At 37.8% G+C, this 11,902-nt stretch overlaps 2 protein-coding genes across 5 annotated transcripts; one reads left to right on the forward strand and one right to left on the reverse strand.

Moving 5' to 3' along the window:
- Positions 1-812: 812 nt before the first annotated feature.
- Positions 813-11,777, reverse strand: ebi3 (Epstein-Barr virus induced 3). 3 transcript variants are annotated; one of them, XM_047345632.1, is made up of 7 exons: positions 11,534-11,777; positions 10,302-10,416; positions 10,091-10,196; positions 7,431-7,548; positions 7,085-7,248; positions 4,332-4,400; positions 813-1,004 (listed from the first exon to the last, which is right to left on the reverse strand). In XM_047345632.1, exons 1-7 carry the CDS (start codon positions 11,625-11,627, stop codon positions 981-983), a joined length of 690 nt encoding a protein of 229 aa, XP_047201588.1. In that variant the 5' UTR covers positions 11,628-11,777; the 3' UTR covers positions 813-980. The 3 variants fall into 3 exon arrangements, with proteins under 3 accessions (XP_047201588.1, XP_047201587.1, XP_047201586.1); XM_047345631.1 differs by lacking the exon at positions 813-1,004 and having other exon boundaries at positions 3,957-4,400; positions 10,094-10,196; XM_047345630.1 differs by lacking the exon at positions 813-1,004 and having other exon boundaries at positions 3,957-4,400.
- odf3l2a (outer dense fiber of sperm tails 3-like 2a) lies at positions 1,064-4,084 on the forward strand. 2 transcript variants are annotated; one of them, XM_047345628.1, is made up of 5 exons: positions 1,064-1,142; positions 1,636-1,746; positions 1,964-2,086; positions 2,846-2,987; positions 3,600-4,084. In XM_047345628.1, exons 1-5 carry the CDS (start codon positions 1,094-1,096, stop codon positions 3,943-3,945), a joined length of 771 nt encoding a protein of 256 aa, XP_047201584.1. In that variant the 5' UTR covers positions 1,064-1,093; the 3' UTR covers positions 3,946-4,084. The 2 variants fall into 2 exon arrangements, with proteins under 2 accessions (XP_047201584.1, XP_047201585.1); XM_047345629.1 differs by lacking the exon at positions 1,964-2,086.
- Positions 11,778-11,902: the final 125 nt, after the last annotated feature.

Here is an 11,902-nt window from a genome sequence, read left to right on the forward strand (position 1 = left end):
TGCTGTGCAGTTCAAGTACTTTTATTTGTTTAACTGCAAGTGAAAGGAAAATTGAACCATCCATCGATCATCTGTTCCTGTTGATCCTTGCAGGGTTGCGGGGGGTCAGTGTCTATCTTTAGCAGTCATTGGGCGAGGAAATGATACATGTTTTTTAAAGGTTTATCAAAATAAAAATGTAAAAACTGTGGTGGGTGTTTGTACCCCCCTCCCCACCCCTTGTTACTCTGACAGCTCTAAATAAGATCCACTGCAACCAAATGTCACCTAATTAATAAATAGTCCCCAAACTTTCAGCAATTCAATTTCAGCAAAAAAACTGCACATCAACCTGACTACACCACCCACCATACTAAAACACAGTGGTGGCAGTATCATGCTGGGGGGATTCTTTTCCTTAACAGGAACAGTGAAGCATGTCAGAGTTAATCAAAAGATGGTTGGAGCTAATCAAAGGTTAATCCTGGAAGTAAACCTTTTACAGGCAGCAGAAGACTTGAGACTGGGTTATAGGTTCACCTTCCTGCTGGACAATGGCACTAAACATACAGCCACAACTACAATGCATAAAAAGCATATTCATTAAATGATCCATTAATAATTGATGTTCACAGATGCTCTCCAGCATGACTTAGTTGATCTAAAGAGGAAGGAGCAAGAAATTGCAGTGTCTAGATCTGCAAAGTTGGAAAAGACATACAAATGTATAATTATTGAGAATTACAGCAAATTGTATGTATTCTTTTACTTGCAGGTTTGAAACAAACAAACAAACAAACAAACAAACAAACAGAAAAGCTCAAGATGCAGGATATTTGGCAAGGCTCTTTATTCTATTCCTTTGGATTTCTGATTTTTGTCTCATGTGAGGCAATCGTTTGTCCTGTGAGAACCTTGGGGAAAGATGTGGAAAGCAAGATGGGAGCACTTACAAGCCTACGGTCAAGATATAATTTCCTCTTCTCCAGGGCATGAATAATTCAGCGTGGGAGGGCACAACTCACCTTGAAAGACAGCAAAAGAAAAGGATATGTCTGAAAGAGCGGCAGACGGAAAGAGGAAGAGCAGCGGACAAGGGAGAGACTGGAATAGTATGGAGGAGGTGGTAAGGAAGCGACCAATAATCTCTGCTAAGGAAAGAGGTCAGTTGGAGAAATCTATATCCCTCTGTGTATCTTGAAGCTATACATGTGTGTGTGTGTGTGTGTGTGTGTGTGTGTGTGTGTGTGTGTGTGTGTGTGTGTGTGTGTATGTGTGTGTGTGTGTGTGTGTGTGTGTGTGTATGTGTGTGTGTGTGTGTGTGTGTGTGTGTATGTGTGTGTGTATGTGTATCCACATGGGTTGTATTAAAGATGAATTGGGTTTTGTCATGAAATCTCTCACAGCATCACAATGTCACTGCTCCTTTTCTATTTGAGATTCTGACTTTGTTTGAAATAAACAACAGAAGAAGAATGTTAAAATGCATAACCATAGAAAAAAATAGTCAAAGGGTTCCATATGGGAATTATCAGAAACAATACAGCCAGAGCCACAGAGTGCTGGGTGTGTGCAGCAGTGAAGCTTGGAGCTGAATCTGTTGCATCATTTTCATCACTCTCCTCCTCCTCCACCTTTACTCCCACTCGCTGTCAGGCCCGGGTCCCGGACGCTACGCTCTGCCCCCTACAGTTGGATACATTAACCATGACTTCACTAAACCCAGCAGCCCTGCATACTCCTTCCACAGTCGCATGAGCAGTGCTAGTAAGTTTGGGTTTTAAATCTTACTGCATATCTCTCAGAACAGTAAATTTAGACATGCAGTGAGTGAGTTCTGGAGAATTATGGAAATAGTTTCAATACAGTTGTACTCAAAGTGAAGTTATAATGTGTTAAAGAGATTTAAATACATGTATTCTAATGTTTGGAAGTGCTAGAATGAGAAAAACAAGTAAGAATTTGTGGATATTATATTTGTTAGTGATCTCTATTGACTCCAGCCCTGGACCGAGGTATTACATTGAGGGCAAGGTTACCCGGTTCGGCCGGACAGAAACACCATCCTACTCTATTTCAGGAAGAGGCAGACCGATCGGGAAGAAAGGTAAAAGCAAATCAGACAAGCACAAGCTTTTGGAGTTGCTCAGACGCAGGAAACAGCAGGAAGGTACATTTGTTTCATAAAAAAATAGTAACAGGAAGTGGGTTAAACCACGTGAGCAAAGAGAAATTTATGTCAAGAGGGCTTTTTGTGTCATGTTAAAAAGGAGAGCTTAAATTAGAGAAGCATCCAAGAGGCTTAGGTAGCTTTGGATTAGCTACAGAGATCCAAGTGATAAAAGTGGTTGGCTGTACAACAACAAATCTAGCCTTTGTGGGGGAGTGGTAAGAAGAAAGCCATAAGAAGAAGAACTATTTAAGGTTTGCCACCAGATATGAAAGGGACACTGCTAAAATGCACTCTGGTAAGATGGCACCAAAACTGAACCTTTTGGCCCACAGACAAAACCCTTTGTGTAATAAAAAAAGCACTGCACAGCAGCCTGCTTAACACACTATGTATTAACTATAAAACGTGATGGTGGTACGCCAAAGGCCGAAGAAGCTTTAACAGCAGCTAAAGGTGGTTTCACAAAGTATTAAGACAGGTGAGTTAAATATTAAAGCATGCTACACAAATATGCACTACTTTGTTTTGGTTCATTACATTAAATCGCAGTGAAATACAATGACACCTGTGGTTGTAACAAAAGATGGAATAGTTTAAGAGGTATGGATCATTTTCAAGGACACTGTAATTTCTAAGCTTGTTTAACTCTGATGTGTGGATATTTCCAAACACATTTCTGTTCCTGCTCATAAGATGAGCTGTTCCAGATTCCCGGTCCAGGGGCCTACAGCCCAGAGAGGGCTCCACCACTGAACGCTCACCTCAGACCTCCATCCTACACAATCGGAGAACGAACTAGATACCGTTCTATGGATCCTGTACCAGCGCCAAACAGGTGAGAGGAGTATGTGAGAAACATGGATGATTAACTCCAGGCAAATGATCCAGCTATTAGGTAATGCATGCAAACAGCCCAGGACTCTGTTTTCCCTTAGCTCGATTATTTTCAGATTTCTTTTCTTTCTGGTTTGGAAATAGTCACAAGTGGCTTTCAATTTATTCCTTTGATACCATCCAGCTGCCATAAATTATGCACATCTCAAACATGGTTTCTTCTGAACATGTAAAAACATTGTTTTGGAAAAGTTTTTGCATCCTACCATAATACAACTGCCTTGTATATAGTATTTGTTTGCATTCATTGCTTTGGTTAGGGGAGTATCATGGTTTGGATATGAATTAAAATTAATCTCCAAACTGTCAGAGGGATTCGTCTTGGATTCAGGCCACATCCTAGAAAAGTCTGTTGCTGTTAATAAATGTAGTTTTCTGCTTTTAAAGCTGGAGGAATACAGCTTTGGTCACCCAATAATTGAGAACACTTGGATTATTTGAAAGGTTTTACAAACAGCATAAAATATTAACAGTCTTATCTTCGCCAACCTTATCGTTTAACTCAAAGATAGTGTTTCTGTCAACCTAAATAACCCTGTCTCCATTCCACCAGCTACACTCTTCCTGATCTCCTGGGTCCCCAGGTCCCCCACAAACCCGCCAGTTCCAGCTACAGCTTCTCAGGCCGGAGGACAGCCGGATCTCCCTCTGAGGACCTCTCCAAAACACCGGGACCGGGACAGTACAGAAGCACCGACCCGGACATCTACAGGCAGCGGCAGCCTTCTTTCACAATGCAGAGCCGGACTAAGAGGCTAAATTATTCCTCGGTCGTTCCAGGTCCAGGCACGTACAGCCCAGAGAAGACTTATAGGCACCTCCACAAGTCCCCGTCCTTCACTTTGGGCATCAGGCACTCTGAGTTTGTTACCCCACTGGTGGTGAATGTGACTGATTGACTGACCACACCTTGACAATCCTTACGTATTTATTTTTTATGCGGTTTTTAACTCTGTGATTATTATCCTCTTTTTCACTTCAAGCAATGTAACAATCCTAAACAAACAGTATAAAAATAAATCGTATTTCTGCACTGTACAAATATTATTAATAGATTTCATTACATAAAAAACGGAACATCAACACCTCTTACTTGCATTGTCTGTGCAACTCTTATCATAAATAAAGAACCTAATATTTCCTTCCCTGTTAGTTTACAAAGAGGTTTATACATAAAGACAAAAGTGAGCAGAGGTTACTATGGTTTTGTTGTTGGTATTGTGATTTGTACAGATGAACTCCAGTCGCTGCACTGGCCCAGGCCCAGCATTTCCTTAGCACACACCTGGAACTGGTAGGTCCTCCCTGGGATCAGCCCCTTCAGTTCGGTCTTGGTGTTCTCAAATGGACCCAACTGAAGAAGAAAAAGACATACAATTTATATAAATAAGCCGACCAAAGAGTATTTAATAAAATCAAGTTATTCCTTGGTTGTATTGCCTTTGGCCTTGTTTATGTGGTACAAACAAAAAGATTTTGCACTGATCTGCATATCGGTTCATAACCATACATAAACAATATAAAAAGAACTATGCAGTTGCCTGAAAACATGCATGGCTCTGCAGCAACTCTGATGTTTTAGGAAACAGAAAAAAGTTGTACGTTCTCCTAGAGGCAGGCTCATCTGTTTCACATTTTTCATTCCTCGTGCATGATTATGATTTGACTAGACCACTGACAATATCAAAATTCCAAAATGTTTCTTTATTTTTTGCTCGATTCCTTTTAACTTGCAAAGATTATTCATGTGTGTTTGATAGTTTATTGGCAATTTATATCAGGCTTTACTATTCATTCAATGACGTGAAGATCTGAATTTAGGTCAGTTTTAATTCTGCAACCACCTTTATTCAGATGAACACAAAGTAGTGAAGTAACACTAGTCTTTCGTCAATTTAAAGCTCTTTGTTTGATAAGTTAACTCCAGGAAGTCATACTAGATCCATACTGCTGGAAAATGAACTGGTTTCATATAAACAGGATAACAAGAACAGAAAAATGGGAAAACAATTGTAAAAAATATCCCTGGTGACATAATTGTTGATGTTAACTGTGCCTATAAAGTAAAGGTAAATGAAAATGTGCTATATTTACAACTCACTTTTCTAACTTCACCAGAGTTTCTAGGAACCTCTAATTGGTAATTCATTACTTTTGGTTTCCCTGGGGTATGACATGAGGCCCATGTCTTTTAACCACTGGCCGATGGTCTGGAGAGGACTCATTATCTTGATTCCATTCACAGGGAGCAGGATGGAAAGATGGCTAAAAACATCTCCAAAGCTTGCTGAGTTGCAGCAAATAGTCTCCCCATCCAACCATTATCTACAGGCCAGCAGGTTGTTTGGGGTGATGTTAGAAAAAAAACATTTAGCCTTTTATGTCCTGTCAGCACAAATGTAAACCCTTCTGGGGCTGTAACTGGAACTGTGAGCTTTGGTCAGTTCAGACTAAAACTGGGCTTTTCAGGAGCAAACAATCCAGGTGGGTTTGGCATGAAACAAATAATAAATATGTGAAAAAATACCTTATATCTATTGATAAGTATTTTGGAGATGCTGTGATGCTGTGGGCCTGTTTCTCAGAAAAAGGCCCTGGGAACCTTGTTAGAGTGCACCACATCATGAACTGTTTGAAGCACCAGGACATTTTATTAAAAATAAATCTCCTCGACGAGAAAACTGAAAATGTGTCTTCATGAGGTGTTTAAGCGGCATAATGATCCAAAACAAATGAACAGAACAACACAGAAATGGTTTATCAGACAAAAACTAAAACCTTCTCCATGACTATTCCAGTCCCCAGATCTAAATCCTGTAGAAAACAGTTTGCTGAAAAGAGCATGAGAGCAGATTGTGTAAAGAAGAAGGGTCAAAGTTCCCTCTCTCTGTATGCTACAACCCAGTGAAATTTTAATGGAACAATACTAAGTGTTGTCCTATTGGGAGAGTAGGAGGAATAATTGTGTCACAGGTGTTTTTAAAAAACAATTGTCCCTTAACATGAGTTTTATTCCTACTAAACAAATGTACTCAACTTGAAGGTTGGATTTTCCTAAATATTTAGTGATAGATTACGCAATAAAATATTAATTTACACTTCTATAGCAGTGGTGAAACTACATCTAATAATTTGTGTGTTTCCTCCTATCATCTGTGTAGCAACCAGAAATGTAATATTGGCTAGTAACATAATACATGCGGATGAAGGAATTACTTTAGCCTTTTTAAATGTAATCCAATTAGCTATAGGATTTCGCCAAAAAGTAATGTTTGTATGTAATATCAGTTACTCTTTTTTAAATTTTTTTTTTACAGGTATTTGTTTCGTAAAATATCTATTATGCCATATTGTGTTAATTTTTTAAGGGTTAAATATTATCTAAATAAATTTAAATTTAGTAATTTAAATGTATCAGAATCAACTTTCTTGGCCAAGGTTGTGCAGACAAACAAGGAATTTGACTTCTGTCCTATTTTGCTCCAATGTACAAACATTTCAAATAAGTTTATCAATTTGGTGGGAATAAAAATTAAATAATAAAAAACATATTTTTTATGTAAATATGTATATATATACAGTGTTTTTACAGAAGAAGCCGAGGCTGAATTAGTACAAATATGCATAACTATAATTAGACATTACTAATAGAATTGTAATGAAAGTCTTAGCAGGAAAATCTGTGAATAAGTGGATTTAAACGTGTTTTTTAAGACATGGAAATATCACCTACAAATTACAAACAAAACTAAAGCCTCTCATTTACCTCTTCTACTTCTCAAAAATGATAGTTTAATGGTTTCAGCCAAAAGTTAAGCAAGTATTGAAATGATTACAACACTGTGTGGTTGTCAGCTAAAGGAGTTTTCAAATGAAGGGAATTTTTGAATCTCATGAGGTTGCCTTAAGTGTTAGGTAATTTTCAACTTCCACAAAAGACATGTGTCAGCATGTCAGATTCTGGGTTTTTATTTACTTTTTTGTTGCTACAACCTTTTCACTCAGCATGTGATGATGAGTGTTTTTTTTTATTCTTACATTGATAGACTTTGTGGTGCCCCTGGTTTTCCACTGGTACAGTATCTGGTATTTCAGTGGGAAGATGTCCATGCTTTTCCACGTAGGAGGAGGAGACCATTCCACCAAAATGTTTTTGGTAGCCATAGGGGAAACCCGGACATCTACAGGAGGATCTGGTTTAACTGTGGAGAGATCAGTCTTGGATTTTCACAGATGATAGATATAGATGGGTTATTTTTACAGTTGGACCTAAAATATGATGCAAAGCTATAAAACATCAGTTTGGTTTTCCTTCAAATAGAGTATTCACTTATCATGGTTTTACACCCTTTTATGCTGGAACATATAAAATGTTTCCTCTTACCAATATTCTCCAGCATGAAACTTGTTAGATGAGAGCTGCTTCCCCCAGAATGAACTGCTGTGATGTTGAGAATGTATTCAGTGAGAAGTTTCAGGTTGGGTAGGGGACAGTGCCAGAGCTGCAGGAAAAAGTAACATGGGGGAAACTTTGATGATTTGATGCGACACTATTTATAGTTGAGATTAGATACACTGTATAAAAACACATAAGATGCTAAGTGAAAGAACAATGAGAAAGGTAAGATTTGTTTTTTATTTTATTTAAATTCTAAAGTTTATACTGTATACATGTCCATAGTATTTAGCAGAATTGGTTTTTGAAACTGTATGAGTTGGGAACATTTTGGGCATCTGTCCTCAAACCTCTCACAATAGTTTTTCTGCGATTTTGGCCCATTCCTCTTGACAGAACTAATGTAACTGAGACAGGTTTATAATCCTTACACAAACCTTTCAGCTCTGTCCATATAGTTTCTGCTGAACTGAATTGGTTCTTTGTGTTCGTCACTCTAAAGGCATTGGCTTTTATGTCCTTATGCCAATTCAATTCAATTCAGTTTTATTTATATAGCGCCAATTCACAACACATGTTGTCTCAAGGCACTTCACAACAGTCAGGTACATACATTCCAATTAATCCTAACAATTGAACAGTGCAGTCGGAGTTAGCTTTTTATTCAAATTGGATAAAAAGTTTTTCTATCTAAGGAAACCCAGCAGATTGCATCCATTATGCCACTTTGTAACTAATTTGGTTGTATCATTAGAACCATTGTCCAAAATAAGGACCCATTTGTACCAAAAATGCAACTTCCTGGCTGATGTCTTGACACATTGCTTCAATATTTCCACATAATGTTCTTTTCTCATGTTGGTATCTGTTTTACTGCACCTCCCACCAGCAGCAAAACACCCGAAAGATGAAAGATGACAAGCTTCAGTTTGCATCTTGACAAGGTCTTTCCCTTTTGTTTTAGGGCTGATTCACCAATTTCTCTCTAAAACTTGTTCATCTCTGCTACAAAGAACCTGTCACTTTCCTTTACAGTATAATGTTCTGATGATATGATCTTTGGGTTTATAATGTCAAAGAATTGTCTGAACAGATTGAAACAGGACCTTCGGGCATCTGGAAATCATAACCAAGACTTATAGCTTGGTTATGATTTCATTTCATTAATCCAGGAAGTCACACAAGGAGGCATATTTGAGGTGTTGTCAAAAAATACATCCAAAGGTGTGCCTCCTTTGAAGTAAAATGTTGCAAATTAACCAATCATGACCTTACCACGCCATGGCATTATCATCTGGATTTTAATTTGATGAAAGTAATGAAATGTTCTCTAAAAGGATTTCTGTCTCGTTAAAGTGTCATTTAGCAGATATAAATATTTTGGGTGGTTCCTACTGATCTAAAACAGGAAAGGTGTAGTCCGACTTAATGTCAGGCAGTGAAAACCAATTGGTTATGTGTCTTTTTTTTCAGGTATATGTACATATCCACTTTCAACTGTGTATAGACCCAGTTATGATCTTAAATATAAATAACATTAATATCAAGAGATGCATGAAAAAGTATAAAAAGTATAAACAAGAGCATTACAAAAGTTTTCATAATTCTTGAAACTGTCCATATTTCATCACAACCCCGAACTTCAAAGCATTTTGGGGGGATTTTATGTGTTAGACAAACACGCAGCAGTGCATGAATGCAAAGTAGATGCAAAATTATGTGCTTTGTGCTTTTAATTTTTTTTTAAATAAATAAAAATCTGACAAGTGCGACATACATTTCTATTGATTCCCCCATTGGCCCATTCTATGGTGCATGTAAAGCTGCAAGTCTTTTGTCTCTTCCAACTGTACACATCTAGAGGGTGAGGTTTTTCATTTTTCTTCTTTCTAAAACAACTCAGGCTATATAGAACTTTGGCTGGGCCATTCTAACCAATGAATATACGTTTAGGGCCGTTGTCCTGATGGAAAGTGAACCTCAGGACTTAGGTCTCATGTCTTTTCCAGCATTTTACAGCTTTTCTTTCAGGATTGCCCTGCGTTTAGTTCCACTCATTTTCCATTAACTCTGACCAGCTTCCCTTTCTCTGATGAAGAAAAGCATCCCCCATACCATGATGCAACCACCATCTTTTGTTTTTGGCATGATGTCTACAGACAGATGTGCAGTGCTTGTCTTCTGCCAGACAAAATATTTAGCATGTTGACACTCCACAATTATGCAACAATTTGTCTTGTTCTTAAAATCCCAAATGAAATACATTAAAGTCTGTGGTTGTGACATCGGATAATGTGAAGAATTTAAATACTTTTTGCAACGTTATAAACAATGACAAAAATCAACAATCTGTTATAGGAAGAAAGTGTAATATTTTTAACAACATAAACACAATGGTAAAATTGTTCCTTTTAGACGTACATGATACCTTTGAAGTTGTTACATGAACCCTCATAATTTCCTCCCCAAAAGTGTAGTAAAAAATATAATGAGAGAAATTTAGACACTGGAGTTTTTGGAAAACATTTTCTACACTATCATCCTGCAATAAAATGTAATGCTTTCTGCAAATGAGTAAGTCAGTCTAGGTTTCATTTAATCTAAAAGAAAACAGCTGTGGTGATTGTGGAAACCCCCTCATTTGCTACTACCTGCTCAGACACTGAAGAGGATGGTTCAGTCGTTAGAGAGGTGGATGAAGAGCTAGGAGGGATCAGGTGGCACATCTTGGCATCGCCGTTACTGTGTCTCTCACTGTCAGGCAGAAACATTGACATATCTGATGACTTACACTAAAAGTGCTTTTAGTCATTTGTTTAAATCCTTTACTGAATAGGGCCAAGCATGCTTGCAGTTTACCTGTAGGTGGCAAGGTAATGTGTTGGTTGGGAGCAGAGAGGTTCTGGCCAGGAGCAAAGCGTCACATTCGGATAGCTGGAACACCTGCAGTGCACTGTGGGAGTGGAGGGAGGATCTAAGCAAGAAAAATACGTTTTAGTCATTTTTGTGAGCAACACCTTTGCTATTGCTTTTTTAAAAATGATTTCTCTTGCCTCATTTTTTATAATTGTTTTTTCATTTTTTTTATCAGTTTTTATTATGTAATTCAGAACTATTGTTCAGAAAATCCTGAAGTCTGTTTCCAGAAATTTCACAACAAGAAGATACAAGGAATATTTATTAATTTTTTCATTTCATTAATTTATTCCTTTAACCTAAATGCACTTTGTACTACATGACAACCTAATTGAACTTTGAACCTCTTCAACAGTAAGACATGAGAAATGATAAGTTATGCTGTATATTTAATGTTAAAGTCAGAAGAATGTATTTTTGACTTCAGTTGAAACCAGAGAACTAGTTTTTTTACATTAAATGATAAATGGCCTGCACTATATATATATAATGCTTTATCAAGTCCCCAGAGAACCCAAAGAGCTTTACTACAATGAATTTTTCACCCATTCATACACGCATTCACAAACTGACAGCGGTGAGCTACAATGTAGCCACCGAGCTCTCTGACACCTGTCAGTAAAGTGTCTTGCCCAAAGGCACAACTGAGACAGACAGAGCAGAGACAGACCAGCAACCCACCAATTACAGGATGAACCTCTACCACCGTCGCCCGCCCCAGGGGGGCTTATAGCTACTAAGTTGTTAACTCAAGCTAATGTTGGCTCTATTCAACATTCACACTGAGTAAAGAACTGGTCACAAAGAGCGTAGAAAGATTAAGAAGGCATATTTATTAGTATTCATAGCCTTAATGCTCAAAAATAAACTCCACACTGTTGCTTTTGATTTTTATGTTGTAGGAAAACAAGTTAAAAACATCCATATTATGACCACCAGATAAACCAGACTGCCAATGACCCAATAATTACATTTCCTAATCTTATGCCACCCTCTTCTGTCAATACAGATGAAGATTATTTCACCCCTGCAAATAGAATCCCAACTGCTTTTATTACTAACCCACATACATAGCTTACAATATAAAATGAATAACTTTTTTGGTACTTTCCAGTGCCATTGCTACAGTACATTATCACCACACATAACATTTTATCCAACAGATCGGCACTCACCTCCTAATGTTGCAGTTGCCTTCAGAAGATCCAATGCTTGACATCCAAGACCAAAAATGACGACCATAGTTGTGAAATGCACAATGCCAGCCATCAGTATGTCAGTGGTTTTTGTCTAAATAATTTAAGAAATATAAATTTCTTTTTTTCTTATATCTGCTGATACTTCTGTTCTGCTATACTCCTCAGCTTAATGAGGAGATAATAAAGATAGTGCAACCCCCCCAGTAGCTTTATTTTCTGTGTTAAAGTTGCAGCTTGTCAGTGCCTTAAATACCCCTGAGGTCAAAATGAAAGGGGAACTGCAACTGTGGCCTATCACAGGAAACCCTCTAAAAACTACATCATGTTTCTTTACATCACAAACAG

The sequence above is a fragment of the Girardinichthys multiradiatus genome, chromosome 19, assembly GCF_021462225.1.
Source record: "Girardinichthys multiradiatus isolate DD_20200921_A chromosome 19, DD_fGirMul_XY1, whole genome shotgun sequence".
NCBI lineage: Eukaryota > Metazoa > Chordata > Actinopteri > Cyprinodontiformes > Goodeidae > Girardinichthys > Girardinichthys multiradiatus.